Source organism: Nerophis lumbriciformis, linkage group LG12, assembly GCF_033978685.3.
Source record: "Nerophis lumbriciformis linkage group LG12, RoL_Nlum_v2.1, whole genome shotgun sequence".
In the NCBI taxonomy this organism is placed as follows: Eukaryota; Metazoa; Chordata; class Actinopteri; order Syngnathiformes; family Syngnathidae; genus Nerophis; species Nerophis lumbriciformis.
This window is the reverse complement of record NC_084559.2, coordinates 20,430,802-20,455,645: the sequence shown is the minus strand read 5'-3', so window position 1 is coordinate 20,455,645 and position 24,844 is coordinate 20,430,802. Positions and strand designations below refer to the sequence as shown.

General features: G+C 39.2%; 1 protein-coding gene across 11 annotated transcripts in view; it reads left to right on the top strand.

Moving 5' to 3' along the window:
* ep400 (E1A binding protein p400) overlaps window positions 1-24,844 on the top strand; it is a 39,390-nt gene that overhangs the window by 432 nt on the left and 14,114 nt on the right. For 8 of the 11 annotated variants that reach the window (XM_061986056.1, XM_061986053.1, XM_061986055.1 and 5 more), the window contains exons 2-39: window positions 3,025-4,366; window positions 4,478-4,585; window positions 4,667-4,751; window positions 6,591-6,985; window positions 7,061-7,351; window positions 7,573-7,758; window positions 7,868-8,008; window positions 8,481-8,559; window positions 8,646-8,665; window positions 8,748-8,805; window positions 9,204-9,287; window positions 10,897-11,001; window positions 11,106-11,296; window positions 11,388-11,565; window positions 11,639-11,775; window positions 11,874-12,043; window positions 12,142-12,316; window positions 12,394-12,530; window positions 13,870-14,056; window positions 14,155-14,324; window positions 14,694-14,881; window positions 15,140-15,304; window positions 17,072-17,224; window positions 17,343-17,398; window positions 17,512-17,801; window positions 18,061-18,260; window positions 18,405-18,574; window positions 19,748-19,944; window positions 20,012-20,123; window positions 22,190-22,483; window positions 22,574-22,648; window positions 22,807-22,941; window positions 23,020-23,064; window positions 23,176-23,329; window positions 23,521-23,756; window positions 23,891-24,064; window positions 24,133-24,180; window positions 24,262-24,398. In XM_061986056.1, the coding sequence (XP_061842040.1) occupies window positions 3,059-4,366; window positions 4,478-4,585; window positions 4,667-4,751; window positions 6,591-6,985; window positions 7,061-7,351; window positions 7,573-7,758; window positions 7,868-8,008; window positions 8,481-8,559; window positions 8,646-8,665; window positions 8,748-8,805; window positions 9,204-9,287; window positions 10,897-11,001; window positions 11,106-11,296; window positions 11,388-11,565; window positions 11,639-11,775; window positions 11,874-12,043; window positions 12,142-12,316; window positions 12,394-12,530; window positions 13,870-14,056; window positions 14,155-14,324; window positions 14,694-14,881; window positions 15,140-15,304; window positions 17,072-17,224; window positions 17,343-17,398; window positions 17,512-17,801; window positions 18,061-18,260; window positions 18,405-18,574; window positions 19,748-19,944; window positions 20,012-20,123; window positions 22,190-22,483; window positions 22,574-22,648; window positions 22,807-22,941; window positions 23,020-23,064; window positions 23,176-23,329; window positions 23,521-23,756; window positions 23,891-24,064; window positions 24,133-24,180; window positions 24,262-24,398 (7,034 nt within the window). In that variant the 5' untranslated portion in view covers window positions 3,025-3,058. Of the gene's footprint in view, window positions 1-3,024; window positions 4,367-4,477; window positions 4,586-4,666; window positions 4,752-4,793; window positions 5,122-6,590; window positions 6,986-7,060; window positions 7,352-7,572; window positions 7,759-7,867; window positions 8,009-8,480; window positions 8,560-8,645; window positions 8,666-8,747; window positions 8,806-9,203; window positions 9,288-10,896; window positions 11,002-11,105; window positions 11,297-11,387; window positions 11,566-11,638; window positions 11,776-11,873; window positions 12,044-12,141; window positions 12,317-12,393; window positions 12,531-13,869; window positions 14,057-14,154; window positions 14,325-14,693; window positions 14,882-15,139; window positions 15,305-17,071; window positions 17,225-17,342; window positions 17,399-17,511; window positions 17,802-18,060; window positions 18,261-18,404; window positions 18,575-19,747; window positions 19,945-20,011; window positions 20,124-22,189; window positions 22,484-22,573; window positions 22,649-22,806; window positions 22,942-23,019; window positions 23,065-23,175; window positions 23,330-23,520; window positions 23,757-23,890; window positions 24,065-24,132; window positions 24,181-24,261; window positions 24,399-24,844 lie in introns of those variants that run through there. The other 3 variants (XM_061986054.1, XM_061986051.1, XM_061986060.1) reach the window with 2 other exon arrangements.

Here is a 24,844-nt window from a genome sequence, read left to right as displayed (position 1 = left end):
TTGCTATTGCTAACGTTACGCTCCTAGCGACGTCCTTACGGTAAGAACCAGAGTAAACATCCCACAGAGAAACTGTCACTGTCCTGAAATCATTAGCGCTTAAAGCCTATTGAGTCTTGACTATCAATACGAATATATGTTGTAGCTACCTTGTAAAAAAACTAACTAAATCATATAACATGTCATACCAGTGACAGTATTGCTTGGTGACATAAATAGGGACTACTAATTTCTCTTGTGAAACCTTTCACATTCGGTGCATAATTGACACACTTTTTAAACTTGACAAATGTTCTGTGTTGGAATAATGTATTCGATTAGTGTTAATGGATGAGTTCATGTAGCACAGCGTTGTGTTCATTAAGTTTTGCTGTTTGTGTTTTTTGATTGATTGATTGAAACTTTTATTAGTAGATTGCACAGTACAGTACAAATTCCGTACAATTGACCACTAAATGGTAACACCCGAATAAGTTTTTCAATTTGTTTAAGTCGGGGTCCACGTTAATCAATTCATGGTACAAATACCGTATTTTTCGGGCTATAAGTCGCAGTTTTTTTCATAGTTTGGCCGGGCTCCAGTGCGATTTATATATGTTTTTTTCCTTTTTTATTATGCATTTCGGCAGGTGCGACTTATACTCCGGTGCGACTTATACTCCGAAAAATACGGTATATATTGTCAGCATAATGAGTCATCACACAAGTTAATCATCAGAGTATATACATTGAATTATTTACATTGTTTACAATCCGGGGGTTGGGGTTGGGGCGGGTTAGTTTGGGTTGACATCAGCACTTCAGTCATCAACAATTATATAATCTGAGAAATGGACATTGAAACAGTGTAGGTCTGACTTGGTAGGATATGTACAGCGACTGGTGAACATTGTGAACTCAGGAAGCATAAGAACAAGTACTGTATTTTTCGGATTATAAATCGCAGTTTTTTTTCATAGTTTTCATAGCGATTTATACTCTGGAGCGACTTATATGTGAAATTATTAACACATTACCGTAAAATATCAAATAATATTATTTATCTCATTCACGTAAGAGACTAGACGTACCGATAGAAGAGGAAGCGGTACATTGTCTACCTTTGGAGTTGGCAGAGTTGTTGAGGAGCGACACCGAGGAAGAAGATTTCATCGGATTTAGTGATTAGGAGTGAGAGATTGTTTGGTAAACGTATAGCATGTTCTATATGTTATAGTTATTTGAATGACTCTTACCATAATATGTTACGTTAACATACCAGGCACGTTTTAAGTTGGTTATTTATGCCTCATATAACGTACACTTATTCAGCCTGTTGTTCACTATTCTTTATTTATTTTAAATTGCCTTTCAAATGTCTATTCTTGGTGTTGGGTTTTATCAAATAAATTTCCCCAAAAAATGCGACTTATGCTCCAGTGCGACTTATATATGTTTTTTCCTTCTTTATTATGCATTTTCAGCCGGTGCGATTTATACTCCGGAGCGACTTATACTCCGAAAAATACGGTATATATCATACTTGCCAACCTTGAGACCTCCGAATTCGGGAGAGGGGGGGGGGGTTTGATGGTAGCGGGGGTGTACATTGTAGCGTCCCGGAAGAGTTAGTGCTGCAAGAGGTTCTGGGTATTTGTTCTGTCGTGTTTATGTTGTGTTACGGTGCAGATTTTCTCCCGAAATGTGTTTGTCATTCTTGTTTGGTGACATATTTGTGACAGTGTTAAAGTTGTTTATACGGCCACCCTCAGTGTGACCTGTATGGCTGTTGATCAAGTATGCCTTGCATTCACTTATGTGTGTGTAAAAGCCGCTTATAATATGTGACTGGGCCGCACGCTGTTTGTATGGAGGAAAAGCGGACGTGACGACAGGTTGTAGAGGACGCTTAAGGCACGCCCTCAATAATGTTGTCCGGGTGGAAATCGGGAGAAATTCAGGAGAATAACTGTCCGGGGAGATTTTCGGGAGGGGCACTGAAATTCAGGAGTCTCCCGGGAAAATCGGGAGGGTTGGCAAGTATGGTATATACATTGACTTATTTACATTATTTACAATCCAGGGGGGTGGAGGGGGTTGGGGCGGGGGGGTTAGGTTTGGTTGCTCTCAGCACTTCAGTCATCAACAATTATATCATCTGAGAAATGGACATTGTAACAGTGTAGGTCTGACTTCGTAAGATATGTGAAGCGAGCGGTGAACATAGTGAGCTCAGGAAGCATAAGAACAAGTATATACCGTATTTTTCGGACTATAAGTCGCAGTTTTTTTCATAGTTTGACCGGGCTCCAGTGCAACTTATATATGTTTTTTTCCTTCTTTATTATGCATTTTCGGCAGGTGCGACTTATACTCCGAAAAATACGGTACATTTGATTATTTACAATCCGGGGAGGTGGGATGTGGTGGGGAGAGGGTGTTAGTCTAGGGTTGAAGTTGCCTGGAGGTGTTCTTTTAGTGCAGTTTTGAAAGAGGATAGAGCTGCACTTTCTTTTACACCTGTTGGGAGTTCATTCCATATTGATGTGGCATAGAAGGAGAATGAGTTAAGACCTTTGTTAGATCGGAATCTGGGTTTAACGTGGTTGGTGGAGCTCCCCCTGGTGTTGTGGTTATGGCGGTCATTTACGTTGTGGAAGTAGTTTGACATGTACTTCAGTATCAGGGAGGTGTAGCGAATTTTATAGACTAGGCTCAGTGCAAGTTGTTTTACTCTGTCCTCCACCCTGAGCCAGCCCACTTTGGAGAAGTGGGTAGGAGTGAGGTGGAGGTCTGGAAGTAACCTGACTAGCTTGTTCTGGGATGTTTGGAGTCTAGATTTGAGGGTTTTGGAGGTGCTGGGGTACCATGCTTTGATGGATAACTAACATATTTGTAGATATTGATGTCCACGCGACTCCTGTCAAGCATCTCTTTACATTGGTCAATCTTTTTGGTGCTAGATTAAACCTGATCAGATCGCTAGAGCAGGATAATGTATTATAATGTACATCTATGAGTAAATCTTTCTTTTCCTTTGCACAGATTATTGAGGCAACCATTGTAACAGTGCCACGCGATGCACCATGGAAGCGGTTCACAAAATCTTCAACGACAACTTCAGAGGTCTAAGTCGGTCAGTGGATCAGAAGTCGAAGATCAGCAGCAAGCGACCATGGCAGCTCCACAACAACAAACTACAGTTACCCACCCTCAGTCTCCCGTAACCACGTTTTCTTCTGCTGCCAGCCCATCAGCTCCACAGTCTCCCAATTATCAGATAATCATGAGTCGTAGTCCGGTCACCGGTCAGAACATGAACATCACTTTACAAAACGTGGGGCAGATGGTGACTGGAAACCAGCAGATCACCCTAACCCCACTTCCACTCCAAAACCCAGCATCCCCTGGTTTCCAGCATACGGCACCACAATGGAGGTTTGAGCATGCTCCATCTTCCTACATCCAGGTCACATCTCCTCTACCCCAGCCCATGCAGCCCCAAAGTCCCACCCAGCATAGTCCAGTCCCACTGCAAGGTGTCACAAGGCCAGGGGCTCCTGCACTTGGTGTGTGCGGACAGAGCCCGACAAGGTTTGTCGAGGCCGGAATGTTAGTACGGCAAATCGGTTTAAGCAGTCCATCGGGAAGTGGGCATTTTGTCTACCAGGAGGGGACAGGGCTTGCACAGATTGCACCAGGCACTCCGGGCCAAATACAACTGTCATCTCCAGGAGCACCAGGTTCTGTTCGGGAACGTCGACTTTCTCAGCCTCACTCACAGACAGGAGGCACCATTCACCACCTTGGACCTCAAAGTCCTGTGACTACCTGTACTGTTCTCCCCACTTTGGGCAGCCCTGGCCACATTACCACTTCTAACCTACCTCCACAGATCAGCAGCATCATACAAGGACAGCTTGCACGCCCTGTGATATTTGAGAAGACACCACAGGGTGTTGTTGGAACGACAGCCACTGCATCTTTTAGTATACCTTCCTGTATTCCACCTTCCAGCCCCTCCTTCACGAGTCCACCCCAAGGACACAGCAACAATCTTCTTGCACCAACCAACACTGCAGTTGGCACTGTTAAGAAACATCTTCCCAAGCGGTTAGAGGAGATTGCTCCTTCTACTCCAGAGATTGCTCAGCTTCGGAAACAGTGTTTAGAGCACCATATCAAGAAGATGGATAGTTTAAAGGAGGTGTTCAAAGAATATCTTATAGAACTATTTTTTCTGCAGCATCTCCAAGGAAACATGATGGACTACTTAGCCTTTAAAAAGAAACCATGTGTTCCATTGTATACCTATTTAAGACAGAATGACTTGGACGTTGACGATGAAGAAGAAGAAGAGGAACAGTCTGAGGTCATTAATGACGAGGTATAGCATCAGCTGTCATTTAGTGTTGTGTGTTTTACTGAAAATGTTGTCTTTTATACCATTTTCAGTCACTTCCTTTCATAAAAAAATGTTGCCTTATTTTCTTTTAAGGTAAAAGTTGTCACAGGAAAGGATGGTCAAGCAGTGACACCTGTTGCCATAGCAACACAGCTTCCCCCTAATGTTTCTGCAGCTTTCTCCACACAGTTGCAGTTTCAGGTAAGAGATGCAGTCATTGCCTGAAATCAAATAAATATCTATAGCAAGAAGACCAATATCCCTATATTTCCTGTGTGACAGGGACACCAAGTGGCAGTTTCTGGCACCCTTGCCAACCCAGGAGACATGGATGCCTTTAAGAGGCAACAGGCAATGGTGCAAGCAGGTAGAGCGAGGATCAATAACTTGTCTCTCTTATGTTGCGTTTTTTCCTCCCCGTTTGCTTTGTTTTTTGTTCTTTTGCTTTTCTCCCTTTAATTGCTTCTGCTTTTAGATATTTGGCATCCTCTACTAGCGCTCTATGTGTAAGTCTTAACTCGAGGAAGGAGAGGTGACCTGTCAGGTCTTCCGAAGGCCATTGCCGTGTGCAGAGTACTTCTTTCCGTTATGAGGGTATTGTGTGTTTTGAATCCCAGATCAGGCTAAAAGATGCCGGATTGACGTTGGTCGCCATGGGCTGATTTTCCAGCATCCTGGTATAGGTCCTTTAGGATCAACTGGCGTGCCACTCCAGCAGCTAATGCCAACTGCGCAAGGTAGGAGTGCTACAACCAGGCCCTCCTTTCTTCTCATGCTGCTGGACGGTTCCCAGTTTTCACATTAAGAAGATGTAAATATCTGAGCCAAAACATTCATCTCTGTCAAATAACTCCAGGCTGCATCTATAAGCTGATCTTCATATACTGGCGTTGTCAGCAGTCCTCAGGAAATTCAGTCTTAGTTCTACCAGCACCACCTTTCTTTGTCAGGATGAAAGGGGAAGAAGACTATCCAAGTCTGAAGAAGCATAGTCACACACTGGGAAGATGCCTTGTCTTATGATTTTTCTTCTGTTGTGTGCTTTTTGTTAACATTCTTTGTTGTCCATCTCCTCCGAAGTTTCTTTCATTTATCAGTCATCTCTGTTTTGACTGAACTTCCTGTGATGATGGATTTAAAAAAACATCTACTGTGGAGTTGGATCACAGAAAGTGGGAACACACTTTCTCATGCGTTTTGCTTGCCATCCCTCATTTTGACACCATTTGTAATTCTTCTTTTTCATTCTCCATTGACATTTATTGATCAAGTGTGTCCTTCTGCGGTCGCCCATGTATCATCATCAGGGATTTAGAGTCATCATCACGATACTTCTTAATGTGTCTTTGTACATCCCATGATCACATTCAGTTTGGACCTCCATTCATGTTATTTCATGGCATTTTGTTCTGACTTGGCTTCTTTCCCTCAGTCTTAGTAGGAGGTGAATCATGTGGAGGAAGTTTTTGCAATTGTGATGGTGTGTCAGGGCCAGGTGTTGGTGGTGTGACGTGCAGGGAGGTAAGGCAGGCGCTGCTTTAGTGTGCTCAGACCTGCTGTCGGCAACACCCCACGTTTGTCCTTTTGCTCACTTCTGTGCTTTGCTGCTGTTTCAGGCATTCATATGCCTTGATTACTGCTAAAACTTACATCGCTTTCATGCATGCGAAACATAGTGTTATTGTGTGTACGCTTTGTATTTTTATTTTCTGTTTCCTCTCCCTGTCTTTTAGTTTGTTTCCACTTGTCCTTTTATTTGTCATTTTAATCTGTCAAAACCTCAGTGCATGTAAGTTTTTAACATTTGAATCATATTGAACATAAATTGCAACATTTTGATTTTGCATTAAATGATGTAGTGTTTTGTTTGAGAGACATGTAGATGATCATATTAATTTCATTTCTTCTGTAATCATTTTTCTGTATAGGTTTCTGCTCCAATCATCAGGAAGTAGTACACTTCTGTTGAATCAAGTTCATCTATTTCATTAGGCAAATTTTTCAGGAGCGCTAATTGCTGATATTCAATTTAAAATATATCTACTTCAACCACCACTACTTGCTTTTAGCGTCACATTTACAGGGAAAGCTACAAAACAATTACTTTCAAATAAAAGACAGACTACAGAATGTATGTTAAAAAATTGTATTATCTATGCATTTAACCACTTTTATTTGTCCTATAATTTGGTTTCTATGTGCACAGGCGGGATGCCGCCAACTCCACAAGCAGTCCAGATTGCCGGACAGAAGCAAAACCAGCAACAATATGACCCATCTAAAGGACCTCCGGTGCAGAATGCAGCTAGCTTACATACTCCACCGCCGCAACTGCCATGCAGGTTGCCACAGGGTCCCCCCCAAATGGCTGGCCTGCCAGTCACACTCCCCCAGCAGTGTCAGATTGTCGAGAGTACAGTCCAACCTGGAAGTCAGTTCCAAGCGCATGTGAAAATACAGACCGGGGCCCCAATCATGGCGTCAGTAAATCCCCATGCACAACTCCAGGCACAGCTGCAACAGCAGTTGCAACCAGGTCTTCATATTCAGTTGCCTCCTCAGCAGCAACAAACCCAGCCAATGCTACATTCAGGGCAAGCGGTCAGTCAAACAGAAAGCATTTACATTAATCTGAAATTGTGTTGCAATGTTAAGCTTAGTTTTTCTTTCACGCAGACGGTGACTCTTGGTCGTCCTGGAGCTGAAGCCACCCAACCAGTTCAGAGAATAATGACCAACTCAATACCAGTCCCCTCCATGTCTACTCCTTCCCTCCCTACTTGCAACTCTGTTCCAACTTTACAACCGACAAGTCCTCTGCGCACTCTTGGTGCCAATACAAACTTGAGCACACAGTCCAAACTGACCGGTACCAATGGTTTCTCTGGAGTCAAAATGAGTGGGTTTGGTCAAAGTGCTACCGTGCAGGAGACTTCTCAAGATAAGCAAGTCGAGCAAGCTAAACTGGTAAAAGAGTACACATAATCTACAATATAATTTAAAAACATTGAATTTAATTGATTTTGTTGCATCATAATGGATTATCTTCATATCTAATAACAGCTTTTCTCAAGCTCTTTTAAGGCCCTTTGATGTAAATACTGTATCTGCTTTGAAACTTCATTACTGTATCTGCTTTGAAACTTCATGAATATATCTGACAATTTTTCCTTGCTTCATATCCTTAGGAGAATCAAGTGCATCAACGCATCTCTGAGTTGAGAAAGGACGGCCAGTGGTCAGCCAGCAGGCTCCCGAAACTTGCGGAGTCCTCTCGTCCAAAGTCCCATTGGGACTACCTCCTTGAAGAGATGCAGTGGATGGCAGCTGACTTTGCCCAGGAGAGGAGATGGAAAGAGGCTGCTGCGAAGAAGGTACTAAGTGATATTATATTTCAGAAAATAAAATCTGACAAAAAAGTATTTTCAGAGGCTTTATTGAACTTGATATTTAGTGTCAAAATGCCGTCTGACTTTATTTCAGCTTGTTCGAACCTGCGCCCGTTACCACCAAGAGCAGAAGAAAAGTCAAGAGCGGTCAAAGAAAGAAAAGGAACTTCACCTTCGCCAAATTGCCCGCACAATTGCCAGAGAAGTGGATTTTTTTTGGTCTAACATTGAGCAGGTATAGTTGCTGAATTTGTATGCATGAAATTCAACAAAGTTGATGTTGTAGTGTGAAAACATGCTTTTGTATAATATTACATGTATTGTTAATGGTCATGCTTAAAGTTCTACATGTTTACGAAACCTGCTTTATGACAATATGAATCAGTGTTTCCCAGAGCAATATACTGAACAAATAGTATATTGTATTAAACAAACTTAATAGCCTTAATAATATAGCGAGCGTGCCATGGAGTTTTACTTTTTGAACTATTTTGGAGTCTTTGTGCTAATGTCATTTATAAAAGGTAAAATGTATTATTTATATATATATATATATATATATATATATATATATATATATATATACACACACACAGTAGCTGGCAAGGTGCGATCAGTCCTTTGAACTGTTTTGAGATCAAATTCAGGAAAATATATTTTTCATAATTTAACCAGAACTTTGACCTTGGACTGCATTTATTTGTCAGGTTGTGGAAATTAAACTTCTATTTCAAATGAATGAAAAACGGATTCGCGCACTTGGCTTGCAAAAAGCCTCAATCAAAGGTAATGCTTAAGTTTGTATGTTTTCTGTATTATGAAGTAACACTATGCATATTTTAACTGTTATACTGTTCTCTGCCATTCCATAGGGGAGAGAGGTGACAAGGAGGTATGTTGTGTGAGCAGTCTCAAATAAATGTCAATTTAAAAGCATGTCTTACATCATATCTTCTTTTGTCCCCAATTTTTAGGAAGTTCCCACTCAATCCAGAAAGAGAAAATTAAGTTCATCTTTAAGTGAGAAAACTGGTATGCTTGAAACAATTACATTTAGTTAAAAACAATTTGAATAACGTGCAAAGGTTTGTTTATTCCAACAATTAGATTTACAAGGTGAAACGAACATATGACTTCGGCTCATAACATGCAGCTCGATATATTTTAAGCCTTCTTTTGATACAATTTTGATGATTATGGCTGACAGCTTCTAAAAGTCTCCACTTGAAAATCTCAGAAATTTTGGGGTTTTGATCATCAAAATTATAACAAATAAATGCTTGACATATTTCACTTTGCATGCAATGAGTTTATATCACATATTAGTTCCAATTTTGAAGTTGAATTGCTGACATGAATGAACTTTAGCATTAAATTCAAAATGTTTGAGTTTCACTTGTATTTGAGTGATTTTTTTGTGTGTGTTTTAGATGAAGAGAGCACGATAGCAGAGCAAGAGGTTGTGGAGGGGGAAGCAGATTACAAAGCTGAGTTGGCTGAACTCGCCAAAGATGGTATTACTCACTGTGTGACTTTGCATGTCCATTTTTGGCCTAAGCCTGTTTGCTTGTGTACAAAATATTAAGAGGATAGATTATTGGAAGAGTATCTATTTATTTTAGAGAGTATTTTTTTTCCTACACGTCATGGTTTAGATTTTACATTTACTGTATATGGGCATTGGGCATTATCTTTTCTCCCCACAGTTCATATCACTCTCTTTAAGTCATATTGGGTGGAAATGTCAGTATTCTTTGATATACAATATTCTGTGAATAAGTACATACAGTAATACCTTAGTTTTCATTAGTAATCCATTCCAAAAGGTCAGACAAAAATCAATGCAATTTTCTCTTAAAAAATAATGTAAATCCAATTACCGGTAATTCCAAGAGTATTATTGGAGACACATTTGTCCTTTCGGGTAAATGTTCGCTCTTTTTGGACATAACTTTGGTTTGATTACTCCAAATGGAAAAAAAATTTTTCCGAAGGTGAATCTCTCATATTCAAATTTTATATTTTTATTTAAAAAATGTTCATATATCAAGATACACTGGGAAATCCTTTTAGACAATTTAAGTAGTGCCAGGGTGAAAATAGTCATCAGGGGGTTTAGAGTACCGTATATAAAAAAATTGGATCCATATTTTTTCTACTTTTTGTTGCTAAATACTCTTAATTCAACTACAGTCCGAAATACAAATACGGAACATGTCATTTAAAAAAAAAAAAATTATAAGTAACGTTTTCAATGCCCATTTGATTTCATTTTGTCAGTTTTTTTATTTTGAAAAATTGCATAAAATGATGATCATCCATATAGTAAATGTAAAAGGAGGGGTGCTGGGGTATAGATAAAGCCTTAATGTACAAAATACTAATCTGCCAAAAAAATATTTAGGACTAAAGTTTGAGATTTGAGCAAAAAAAAAATCCTAAAATGTTTTATACACCCTTAACTCCCTGAAGATTTTTTCATCCTGGTTCCACTTAATTGCTATTAAACATGTTGATAATTGTAGTTATACATATAGGAAAATAATGCAAATGACACCTTAAATTAATACATTTAAACATCACTTTTGTGTTTGTTTGTGAAGAAGGTGATCAGAATGGGAGAGCCACGCGGATGCCACGGTTCAACTTTGCTACGAGTTCTTCTTTCTTTGTTTTAATACAATGGTGTTTTTCCCCTTTATCAAAGTGCTGGCACTTGCAAAGGTGTTTGGCCCCATGGTGGTTTATTTTGCGGTTCTACTAAAAAAAAATAAAGCATAGGGACTGAGTCACCAATTCATGGGTTTCCTTGTTTGGGCACTTCATTCCGCAGAATGTTTGGCCGTACAATTACAGAGAAGGTATACTAAAACCACCACAAATTTCTGGTGCAATTTTTCATCAAATTTAACCATACGAAAAGAGGGGCATACAAAAACCAAACTTACAACTTTGTAGCTGTTACAGTTCAGTGTACACATGAATGTAAGGTGGTAAACTGTTATTTTCAAGGTTATATTTATTTCTACATTCAGTTGAGTCTTCTTGTGCAAGTAAATTTTTGTTTTCTAATGTGTCATCAAAGCTCTGTTTTCTGAATTATTTTTTGTATTGTTTGCTTAGCTGAGTTGCCTCTGGATGCTTTGAAGAAGCAATATGCCGGTGCCTATGCTGAGGGCTTCATGTGGCCTCAAAGTGACCATGATGATGATGAAGAAGAGACTGAAGGTGCCAGTGTTCTCCCTGAAGAAATGCAGTGTTTTGACGCACACCTTTTTATACATGTTTGTGTCATGTTATTCTTTCTAATTGCATTGTATTCAAAATTTCAGAACCTACGTGTCCTGTGAGCAGTCTGCCTGAGGCCGTGCTGATAGACTCTCTGCTCATCGTGGACCAGTATCGTAGTACTGACAAAGGATCTTCTTGCGAGTCTGATAAGAGATCTGCCAGAGACATATCGCAAGTGGCTGCCGCAACAGAAGTTCTTTTGCCCAAGGGTCCTTTCAAGACCACTTCATTGGTAAGACCTACACATGTACAAAACAACAAATTGTGCACCATTGTTTAAAAAAAAAAAAATTAAATCTAACTTTTTTACTTTATTTTGCTAGAATTGCAATCCTGCACCCTTTCTACTGCATGGCTCACTGAGAGAATATCAGCAAATTGGTGTTGACTGGCTGGTAAAGTTATATAAAAAGCACCTCAATGGTATCCTCGCTGATGAAACAGGTCTTGGCAAGACTGTACAGACCGTTGCTTACATGGCCCACCTAGCTGGCCAAATGGGTATGCGCCCCATTAATATTATTTGAAATATGTTCTAGTCTTGGATGCAATAAATGTCATTCTTTTTTCCAAGGTGTCTGGGGACCCCACCTGATTGTGGTCAGGACATGTAAATTGTTAAATTGGGAGGTTGAGTTCAAACGTTGGTGTCCTGGCCTTAAAATCCTCCTCTATTTGGGAACCAAGAAGGAGCGCAGATTTCAAAGAACGGTAGATGTTTTTAAAGTACCAAAAAATATATTATCAACACCCACTTCCTGAAGAAATGCAGAAATTTGTTTTTTTATATGATTTGATCTGATCTACAGAGGTGGCAGGAAGCAAACAGCTTCCATGTGTGTGTAACGTCGTACAAGCTGCTGATGAAGGACCACAGCCATTTTCGGAAGCAAAAATGGAGGCACCTGATTCTGGATGAGGTGCAGCTCATCAAAAATATGACTGAAAAACACTGGGAAACCATATTTGCTCTAAAATGGTGAGCTAAGATAAATACTGTAAAATTAATTATTTCACAATAACTCAATCTATTTAGTCAGCTGCAGTAATAAAGTTTTTATTTTTATCAATGTTAAGTGAACAGCGGATCCTCCTCATAAATACCCCACTGCAAAATACCCTCAAGGAGCTGTGGACTATGATCCACTTCCTCATGCCAGGTATCACTAGGCCCTACTCTGACTTCCCTGTGAAGGCAGCCACAGACCAGAATCAGGACTATTGCCACAAACTCGTCATTCGCCTGCACAGGGTGGGTATTCTACTAATTAGTGGTAGAGAAAACATGTATATTTGCATAACATAAAATCCATTTGATCTTACCGGTAGATGATTCAGCCTTTCATTTTGAGACGCTCCAAAAGAGAAGTGGAAAAGCAGTTGCCAAAGAAGTATGAACACATCCTGAAGTGCTGCCTTTCCAGCAGGCAGAAGAGCTTTTACGAGGATATTCTCACTCAACCGGGGTGAGACTTTTTATTATATTTAGGAAAATTTATATTTTTGCTCCATACAACTCATTTGCGCACTCTGATGACAGTTTCATTGGTTGAAGTGTATTTATTAGATCAAGGTTTTTCAAAGTTTGGCACATTGAGCATCTCCTTCGATAACTTTAAGCGACTAGATCAGGGGTGTCAAACGTACGGCCCACAAACACGTTTTATCTGTCCTGAGATATGACTTTGCCAAATATAAAAATAGGATGACATTTTTGAATGAAAGAAACTGCTCTTCTAAATGTGTCCACTGGATGTTGAAATAGTAATTTGTATCTCCTGCAGCAAGAGTGGGCATGACTTCATAAGGGGCGGGGCTATGTGCCGTGTTAAGATTAAGGGAACACTTCCATGTTTGGACACAACATACTTAGGCTGCTTATTAGTGATAGTATACAAAATTTGGATAGTTACGTTAATGCTTTGATTGTCGAAGATGTTGTTTGTAATGTAACCTGTGACATTAATACCAAAATAAATGATATTGATAATCTCACACATTATCTGGGCGTACATCAATATGCTGAAATAATATCTATCCCCTTCTAAGTTCATTTGTGATTAATGAAATGAGTCCAAATTCACAAGTTTTGTTGTAGATGATGCTACATATGTACAGAATAAACCACATGATGTTAGTACACCAGTTCAGAAAAATTAGTAAATCACATAGCATCCTGTAATTTGATCTTGATATTATTATTAATTTAATCTTCTGATGAATTAAAAATGAACACCAATGGGAACATTTTTAAAACTGCCAGACTTCATTCCACCTATTTAACCGTTGAACATGAACATGGTCACATCATGTATTCAGAAAGTATAAATAATGACAAATGAAGATACAATACTATTAATCGCAACATGTAAGTGTAAAAATTATATATATATATATTTATCTATATATATATATATATATATATATATATATATATATATATATATATATATATTATGATTTGTACATATTCAGAATGTGCTTTTTTTTTCTTTTTTTTCTTTATAAACACAGAAAATAATCTTAAATTGTCTTTATTTTCAAATGATCATGCCATGATTTTATCAGTCCGGCCAACTTGGTAATAGATTTTCTTCTGTGGCCCCTGAGCTCAAATGAGTTTGACACCACTGGACTAGATAAAACAACACAGACATAATAAAAAACTAATTGAAACCAAGACAATGAGTGTACTGTATGTGTTCAGTACAAGTAACATTAGTCGGGCTTACAGCAACCGGAGAATAAAATATTTCAACATGTTTGTTCTTAAACGCTTGCATCTTTTGTTTGGTTGTGTTTTAGCGCTCAGGAGGCACTAAAGACCGGCCATTTTGTCAGCGTGCTTCAAGTCTTGATGCAGTTGCAGCGTGTGTGTAACCACCCTGACTTGGTTGCCCCCCGAGAAAAAAGCAACTCCTACTTCTGCTCTCCGCTGCAATACAATAGCCCGTCACTTGTACTGGGAGCACTGCAGGATGCTTCAAGCAAAGTATACATTTGTTTTATTTATACATCAGTTATCTGTTAATATTGTATATCATATTGACTTTTTTATTCCTTTTGATGTCTTTGACCTCATCTTATCAGGATACAAACATGTCCCTGTTTGATTTGATCAATAACGAGAATCGACTGACTCGGTATCAGACTGAGGAGGCAGTACCCAAACTAAAGATCACGCAACAACTTATAGAGGAGATCTACAGCGGTCCAGAACCATCACCACGACCCAAGCCATGCCCAATAAAACCCTCAAGGTTCAAAATTAAATTTTTGAATATTATTTGCTACGATTATGTATATACACACACACACACACACATATGTATGTATGTATGTGTATACATACTATATGTGTTTGTGTGTATATAAATGTGTATAAATATGTGTATGTGTATACACGTGTGTGTGTGTGTGTGTGTGTGTGTGTGTGTGTATACATATGTACATGTCTTTGTGTGTGTGTGTGTGTGTGTATACATACACACACAATAATGTATGCATGTATATGTATGTGTGTGTGTGTATATATATATATATATATATATATACTGTATATATATAATAAAATAGGAGGCAAATATTGCAACAATTTTTTCTAAATATGCAATGTTTTTCCTAATTAGATTGTTCCAACCAGTACAGTATGGGACAAAGCCAGAAGGTCGCCTTTTCACCTTCACAAGCGCAACAAGTCCAAATCCTCCAACAAACTCTTCTGCTACAATCAACTCTGTTTCCACCACCGGCCAATTAGCCCAGACCAGGGGAAAGTCCCCTGTTAGCGCTGCAGCTACTACAGCAGCTTCTCAAGGTAAGGTATCATTGGATGTCATTATGCATATCAGCAGCTTCAAGTTCTTCAACATTCCCAAATTCTCTCTATTCCAATTATTTACTCGTATCTTACGCTTGGTCTTTTCATTAGTGCATCAGTGGTACTAAATGAAAACCTTTAGTAACACAGACCAATTTTAGTAACACAGAAAAAATTTAGGAGGGTGGGTGCGTGCGTGCGTGTATGTGTATATTTGCGAGGTATTTGAAAGTACGTGTTTTTCTTCCTTTTCAGGAGGGGATGCAGTCAAAATTGCCCAGCTTGCCAACATAGCTGGGAATCCAAATCGGATCTCCCAACCAGAAACTCCCGTCACTCTGCAATTTCAGGGTAACAAGTTTACGCTGTCCCCCAGCCAGCTCCGCCAGCTCACCACTGGGCAGCCTTTGCAACTCCAAGGTACATTTGGTAAAACTATATATATATATATATATGTGTGTGTGTGTGTGGGTGTGTGTGTATATATATATATATGTGTGTGTGTGTGTGTGTGTGTGTGTGTGTGTGTGTGTGTGTGTGTGTGTGTGTGTGTGTGTGTGTGTGTGTGTGTGTGTATGTGTATATATATATATATATATATATATATATATACACACACACACATGAAAAAAATGGCCAGATAGTGTCCCCTTATGCCGGCCTACCTGACTGGTCTACGGGGTATGTGCTTGACATAAATTCTCCGAACACCTGACGTACTTCCAGACCCTGATGGAACTTGTGTATCTCTCGGAAAATCCCAGAACAACTCGGCTGTTCTCATTGTTGGTTAACCTTTGACACACGCTTCTTAAATGGCTGCGCCCATGTTGTTTATACCAATTAACGTTAATTATGCGATGTCAGAAAAAAGGGTGTTTTTATCAATTTATTCGACGAAACAATTACGCTAGAATTGTCCATTATAGGATGTCATGGTGTGAACATTTCTTATCACGGTTATCATTATCATTATCATTATCGCGGTAATTTTAAATGTGCTCAAAATTTTCAAAAACTACTTATACTAAAATCTTTTAACCGAGTTGTATATTTTTTATAACACAAACGCATTCAAAATGTATATATGTACCTCAAGTAGAAAGTTGAATGTGAATATGAAAGCAACAAAAGAATTATAAACAAAGTAATATGGCACAAACAAAATAATACTATAAATAAATACTACATGTACTAATGTGTGTACATGTACATGTACATGCTGTACTGGACAGATCCATTGAGAGTTTGATCTGAAATCGGTCGTATAGGAATTAATTATACACCATAAAATATTAACAAAATGTTATGTCACATGAATGGTTATTAAAGTAATTACTTTGTGGAATGAAAAAAAACATGGTCTTGACTTTTTTATATCAAAATAAAACACAAAGCAGTTTGGCTAATGAAGATAACGTCAAATAAACAAGCTTTGTTCTTCACCAACAACCATGTACTTCAGTGCAACAGTTTGGCCAACAGAAATAAAGAGGAGTGATACCTCTCACATACAATCTTTGTGCCTCACCGACAACTCAGCCAGTGTTCAATTCAATGAAATGACAAAACATTTTAGCTAGTATTGATGTAAAAATAAAAAATGTAAACAGTATTACTAACAGTCTGGAATTTTACCACAGTTTATCATTTTACCGTTTATCGTTACATCCCTAGTCCGTTAACAAGTAAAAAGTCAAGGGCGATCACAACATGTTCTTGCCGTCAATGCTGGTCAATTTTTTCGGGCATTACGGCAAGTCACAAGGGGGGTTGCGGCACTTGCCATGGTAAAATTTGAGCCCTGTGTGTGTGTGTGTGTGTGTGTGTGTGTGTGTGTGTATATATATATATATATATATATATATATATATATATATATATATATATACATTATTACGCGTTTATTGCTTTCTGACGTGTTGTAGCCAAAAGTGTGTGGGGTGAGAGGCTTTCAACATATTAACAGTGTTACTCACAATCATCACTAACTAATATTCTCTGGCCTTCTTAACCGTTATCATTTTAAAGATCATAGTTGTGCCTGCTACTGCTTAGGTTCATGTTAAAAAAAATCTACTATTTTTCCCCTAATTGTAGTTTGTAAATGGTATTTATAATAAAAATAAATGGAAGTTGGCTTTCAAATGAGCACCCATTGTAATTCTCAATATATGATGGTTTTAGGAAACATTCTGCAAATGGTGTCCGCTCCTGGGCAACAAATCATCAGGCCTCAGGGGTCTATGGTAATGCAAACAATGGCACAAGCTGTCCCTAACGCCAATGCCTCAGCTTCCCCCAGCGCACCTCATCCAACTCTGCCCACAGTCCAGCAAGGTGACTCATCCATTATCATTTCATATCATACATCTTGTCCTGTAAAGCAGGTTTTACAATAGTATGCAACTTGCCAGAATGTGTTTCAGCTCACATTGTGTGTTTCAATTACCGGTAGGTTTGACTACAAATGCTACAGCAGGCCCTACTAGGCTGTGTACTGCTTCCACACAGGTTTGCACATTACATTCTAGATTTTGTTTTGAAAAATCAAATTGAAGAGAGAGGAACATTTTAAGATGGTAGCTTTGTAAGTAATCTCAACATATTGTGGCCTTGATTAACAGGAGTCTTCAGAAGAGAAGAGTCGTCAAGCAAAGCGACGTTTGAGCCTCCTTTTTGAAGCAAATGAGCGACGCTGCAGCCGCAGAGTTTTGTATGGGTCTGACTTGTTAGAGGTGTGCACTGTGACCTCCGAGCCTGGTCACTCTGCTTTGACTGCTGGAGGATGGATGTGGGTGGGCAGAGAGAGCTGCATCAGGGCCCAGAAAAACTTTGTGGCAACCACTTCTACACTACAGTCTACTCTACTCTCGACTGAGGACCGCATGCAAGCCACTAGTAGCCTTGTAAAGAGGTGCGTACTGCAGTTACTCACAATTAGACGTGATCAGCCAATACTCTAACACTATTGTGTATATAGTATACTGTGTAATTTGGGGCATATGAATTATCCGTTGTTATTTGGACTATTACAGTATTGGATTAAAGCACATTAAAATATGAAGTCAGATCATGATAGTTGATATTCTTTATGGTTAAATAAACCAACTTTGTGTTTAGTGGTCATAATTTTCCAAGTCTGACAAAAAATATACCTCTTTGTGTCTTTCAAGGTTATGTGTGGTGCCTCCAGCTGTAGCTCCGCCTCTTCACTTGTATGCAGCCAATCCTCCAGTCGCCTACACCTGTGAACAAAAGTTACTTCATCGCCAACTGCAGGAAGCTTTTGCGCCCCATACTTCTGAAATACACCGCTTGGTGACTGGGAATGATCGCTTTTCCCTTGACCTTCATCTAATGCAGATGGACTCAGGTAAGATGGATTCTCGACTTACATGTTGCTACCTCTACAAAATCATCAGGGTCAGTTTTCTCTGTTCCAATGATGTGCACTTTTTCCACGTGGAAAGACATTCTACAAAACAATGTTAACTATATATATTGTCTTATTCTAAAGGTAAATTAGAAGCTCTGGCCATTCTACTGCAGAAGCTTAAGTCGGACAATCGCCGTGTCCTCATCACCACTCAAATGGTGAAGATGCTTGACATCCTGGAGGCATTTCTTGATTATAGGCAACTCACTTACGTGCGGGTGGATGAAAGCTACACTCCAGATGAACAACAGGTAAAAAAAACAACTAATTTAACAGTCTTATGTAGTGAAGTGTATTTTCTCATATCAGAAATGTAGCCTAATGACATAATACATGCTGTCATAGACCACTATGAAATCAGGAGTTTGGTAGACTGTAGCCCAGGACAGGCCAACACTGCCCATTCACATATAGCTTACTTCATGTCAACATTTATAAGGATTAGAGATGTCGCAATCTGATCATGGGATGTGGGTGATGATTGCCTTAAGTAACTGATTGTCTGATAAGCTGCTGAGCCCAGTCGGTCTTTACCGCAGCTGTGTCCTAGTGTGTACAGTGCCCAAAGATTTCTACTTAAAAATTATGCAAAACCAACTTTTATTACTTATTTGGTACCCGTCTTTATATATTTGGGATCTGCTTAAGTAACGAAAATTTGAAATCAAACCATGGAGGCATAGCGGAGATATTTATAAAGCAATCTTACCTTCCTTCATAAGCAATCTTACCTTCCTTCATAATTCTTTCAAACAAGCCGTTTGGAATTTACCCCAATAGTCACGTTTTTCCCAATTGTGACGTCAGCTGTTCTCTCCATTTATGGTAGAAATTTACCCAAAGTGCTTTGCGCTATACCCCATTGTAGTCAGTACAGTAGGACGACACAAGAAGCCAACTGCTAAGTCTTCAATACAAAGAAGGGATGATTGATTCAGATATTGATGTTATTGATATCTAACATAGTATATAAACAATACTAAAGTGATTAACTCTATTTTTATTGTTCTTATTACAATTTTTTTATTTTTTAACGTTTTTGTTGTTATTTTTGGTTTTGTTAATGCAGGGAGTAAGTCTCTGGATGCAGGAAGGCTTTGAAGGGCAAAACCCAAATAATTTAAATGGGAGCCAATAGGGTTTTTTTTTTTCAAGGCCACCCCTACCGTAGCCAAACAACTTCGTAATGTACAGTTTAATATGCATTCAGAGACATTATTGTCTCCTTGTCTAACACAAGGACCTCCTGATGTTAATGTAGTGTTCTGGCTCTACAAGACATTGAACATATTTATATTTTACTGTGCCCTGAATAGTTGCACACAGTAAGACATTGACACCACACTCTAACTTTTGTGAATTCTAAAATGTTTTTTATAACTATGCTCTTTGTTCCACTCTGCTTATACGTCATGTTTTTGCAGGAGACTATAAAGAGCTTTAACAGGAACAGGCAGATTTTCTGCAGCATCTTGACAAACCACTGCTGCGCGGCAGTTGGAACTGTGTTTGATGCAGACGCCATCATTTTCTATGACACAGACCTCAATCCCAGTGTAGATGCCCACACTCAGGAATGGTGTGACAAAATTGGGCGCTCTAAGGATATACACATTTACAGGTAATGAATAATATTATCAGCATAGTAGTTGAAAATTTTCCAAGCATTTTCGTGTATGTTTTCCTAGATTGGAGAGTGGGAACTCCATTGAAGAGAAACTATTAAAGAACGGAACCAAGGACTTGATCAGAGAGGTGGCTGCACAGGGCACTGACTTCACCCTGGCTTTCCTTACACAAGTGAGTTCAGCTCATCCTTGTTTGGTCCTTCAATGACAGTGCCTACCTCCATGGCCGTAACTACCATTGAGGACACCGAGGTCATGTCCCTTGTCATTTTTTTTAAGTGACAAAAAGAAGATTATATAACTGACTGCAAATATACTTTTTGTAGGACATTGTGTGCGCTGTACAACACCATGGGGTCGATCATCCTCTCTCGATATACAATCTTTGGTCACTCTAACAACGTAACGCAATGAAGTCCACTTTTACTTTAGACTTTATCCGATCCCAAATCTGCTGTCAACATAACGTTAACAATAAATGATACTGACGTAACTAATGTTGGTTTCACCCGAATTAAATTGATGTGAAACTCTGTCGGGATAATACCTTTGTCATGTCAGTCAGGTGCCACCCCGTCCTAAATGCAGAACACGTGCTGTGTGATCAGTGGGGCGGCCAGTCTTGCGTGAAGAAGCGCATTAAAATGTAAATTATTGAATGACAGGTGCTTAATATCCCATTTTTATCCCAAACATATTCCTGGCCACAACATGCTCTGTTACTGATTAGAATATAAACACAAATGTTCCGCATACACTTCCCGTGGCGGGCGTCATTAGTACTTGCTTTGCAAAGCAGAATATCTTGGGTTCGAATCCCGGCCGTGATCTAAATTTTGGTAGGGTTTTTAAATTTATGTTTTAAAGATGTCAACATGGTTTAATACGCTATAAAACTAAGGAGAGTCAATTCTAAAAAAACATTTAACTAAAAATAAATACATAAAATAAATTAAGATAGTAAAATCACACAACTCTCATGCTGATTTAAAAGCCAAGGAGTAAAAATATGTTGTAAGACGTGATTTAAAAGTCATTAAAGAGGGAGCCGTCCAAATGGCAAGAGCGATATCGTTCCATAGTATAAAACGCACGATTCCTCCCTGGGTTTTAATCGTGTCTTTGGGACGACAAGAAGAAATTGATCAGCTGACCTCAGAGACATTGTGGTGGTGTAGATTTTTAAAAGGTCTGGCATATATTGTGGCGCTAATCAAAGTTAAAGTTAAAGTACCAATGATTGTCACACACACACACTAGGTGTGGCGAGATTATTCTCTGCATTTGACCCATCACCCTTGATCACCCTCTGGGAGGTGAGGGGAGCAGTGGGAAGCAGCGGTGGCCGCGCCCGGGAATCATTTTGGTGATCCGTTAAGAGATTTAAAAAAAAACAATAACATTTTAAAATGTATTCTAAAATGAACTGGCCAGTGAAAGGATGCTAAAATGGGCTTAATGTGTTCATGTTTTTAGTGCCAGTCAAAAGGCGAGCAGCAGCATTTTGGACTAATTGCAATAGAGCGATGGAGGTTTGGTTCATACCAGCATAGAGGGAATTGCACTAGTCCAAACGTGATGAAATAAAAGCAATAATTACCTGCTCAAAGTCGTTAAAAGATAAAACTGATAACATTTTTGCTAAAAGTCTTGGTGTGATAAAAACTGGAGTGTACAACAGAGTTAATCTGCTGTTCCAATTTAAAATCATTGTCGAACTTAAAACCAAGATTTGTGACTGTGGGTTTAAAATAAGGCATCGGGGACCAGGTCATTGGGGTGAGCATTCTGGTTAACTTTTGAGTCAAAATTACTTCTGCCTTGTTCTCATTTAAATTTAAGAAGTTTACTGCCAACCATGCTTTTACGTCATCCTGACTATTTAAAAGGGATTTTAAACATGTCACTTTTCCTTCTTAGAGGGACATAGATGTGTGTATCATCAGCATAAAGATGATACAATATTTTTTTTTTATGTGTTTAATGGGCAGGATGTGCACTTAAAACATGATTGGTCCAAGGACATTATTTATATGGTGCTGGGATACCCATGATTTTAGCCTTTCAAAGTTTCTCTTGGACAACCAACCGATTGTTGACTTCGGTATTTGTTAAATCTTAGTTACGGCCCTGGCTACCTCCATTATTTAATACTGTCATTGCGCACAACCCAAGTCAAAAGAAACCATACCCATCTTTTTACTTAAGGTAACAGACTGTGTTCTGATCTAATTCTAGAGGACGATCCAGGATTTGTTTGAGGTAGAGGCCGGCTCGGGGGAGAAAGTGGAGGAGTTTGTGGTCCTTCATCAGGAGCCATCAGCCTCCGAGACCATATCCCCTAAGGTGGCTAGGCCCTACATCCAAGCTCTACATAGCATACATTTGGATGATTTAGCAGAAACACAAGATGAGAAAATGGAGCAGGTAGAGATACCAGGCAAGCATTCTGAAAAGTTTGATGTGGAGTCAGAGGGCCAGAATAAAGAAGAGCCTGCTGAGATTGAGGAGCTTAATGCAATTATGGAACAGGTAACCTATTTTTTTGCTTGTAGTTGTAACAAAAGACAAGTTAATTTTTGTTCATTTGTTTTTATTTCTGTTTCTGCATTCTTCAAACAGCTCACACCAATTGAAAGGTATGCCCTACACTACCTGGAGTACCTCCACATCAGCGAAGATGAAACTGTCCTCAAGGTACTGTAAAGAACCATGAAGAATACAAACTAAGATGTATAGCTATGTGGTCTGTGAATATTCAAATGGCATATTTGAGTAATTGTTGTAGTGGTGATGGTGATGTCAGTGGGGATTAAATTGAGACTTTACATTGACTCATTGGTGATTATACTAAGGAGCAACTGGAGTGCTCTAAGAGAGGCTGGGAGCTGCAGCAGCTGCAGAAACTGAAAGAGGAGCAACAAGAGCGGCAGATGATGGAGGGAGATGAAGAGCTCTTCACCTACACCAGAGAGGATGCTTACAACATGGTGGGTGGTCGTTTTGGTCATTTATCTGGTTTGTTTAAAACTGTTGTCTGATTGGAGCATATGTCTGCGTTTTAACAGGAGTATGTATTTGATGCTGAGGATGGACACACAGAAATCATGCCGGTAAGAGCTGATTGAAAAGATAAGACACACACTTTCCAGTTTTCTTAGAGATCACATTCTTCCTTTGGATTTTATCTTTGTGACATTTTTATTCAACATTTCCCAAAATAGGTTTGGACTCCACCTACGCCACCACAGGATGACAATGACATTTACATAGACTCTGTAATGTGCCTCATGTATGACACAACCCCCATTCCTGAGTCCAAACTGCCTCCTATCTACATCCGCAAGGAGCAAAAGAGACTCAAACTGGACCCCTCTGGTAATTGTCACTTCAATTGCCATTTATTTGTCTTCATAGAATTTGATTAAATGTAGAGGTACATGCTTATTTGCAGTATTTGTTGCTGGCCAATTTTGGTGAATGGGGAACACAGCTTATAGTTCACAAGAAATTAATTATTGAAAATAACTCCCACGTGCACCTTTCTTTTCACTCAAATATTGGTCCAGCAGCAGCCAGGAAGAAGAAAAAGGGCCACGGGGAAACAGTTATTCCTCCACGTTCCCTTTTCGAAAAGGCCAGCATGCTGAAGGTTCGCAGAGAAGGAAAGGATCAGAAGAAGAACTTCTCCCTCAAGCAGCAGGCACCCTTTGCCAAACCCCTGCCCTCGCTGGTTAAACCTGCTATGGAGGTCGGTCAGGACAACCCAGAGTGGCTCATCAGTGAAGACTGGGCTCTGCTTCAGGTGCTGACACTATTGACATTTCCTATGAACATATCTGCTGTGCAAGCATCATTTTTAGAAATGAATACATCTCAGCAAAACACCTGTGATCCATTGTATGCGTCTATTCAAGAGTAATTGTATGTTTGTTACAGGCTGTTAAACAACTTCTGGAGCTGCCTCTGAATCTGACAATTGTGTCTCCTGCTCACACTCCCAATTGGGATCTGGTGAGTGATGTGGTGAACTCCTGCAGCCGCATCTACCGCTCTCCCAAACAGTGTCGTACCCGCTACGAGAATGTCATCATTCCCAGAGAAGAGGGCAAGGTAGTGCTGCTTCTGTCAAAATGAAAATAGTTTTTCGTTTCCTAACAAATTTTTCAAACTGTTTGTAGTTGTTGTATGAAGCAAACCCCAAGAAGAAAACAAAGAGCATATACAAGGTGCCTTTTCCTCTTGTTTTGTTTTTATTTATTTTTTCTGCTGTTGAATTATTGATCTCATGTGCCTGTCTCTTCACACAGTCTAAGAATAGCCGTCCTCTAAGGACCTGTCAGATCTACACACAAGATGACAATGCCACTCAGATTCAGCTCTACAACAGTCGTTTTGAGCTCATGAAAATTATAGCCAGTAAGAGGAGCCCACCCATCAAGCCACTGTGAGTAAAACTTCATTAAAACATCATTTATTTCAAATAACATAATTGTAGTTCAATCTGAAATTTAATTATTGTGGTAAAACTGATTTTGATCAACTAACTACAGTGTTTCCTCGCCACTTACTGTTCACTTACTGCGGTCTCAATGCATTACGGTTTTTATTCAATACTTTGAGATTTGAGTGTCCATTTAAGTTTTAATGTTAAAATTACATAGGTCTTATAGAGTGTATAAATTGTTTTAAAGGGGATTGTAAATATACAAAAACAACTTTCCTTACCTTTTGGTACCTGTTTTTGTGTGTAAGTCCAGGGATGTAACAGTGTTATAAATACCGCAGGTTTTCGGTTTCAAAGTCTTCTCAATGATACAGTGACGTGTGATGTTATCAAACAAAACCTTGGTGAGTTTAGTTTTCTTCTGGTCTTTCAGCATTGGTCGGGTC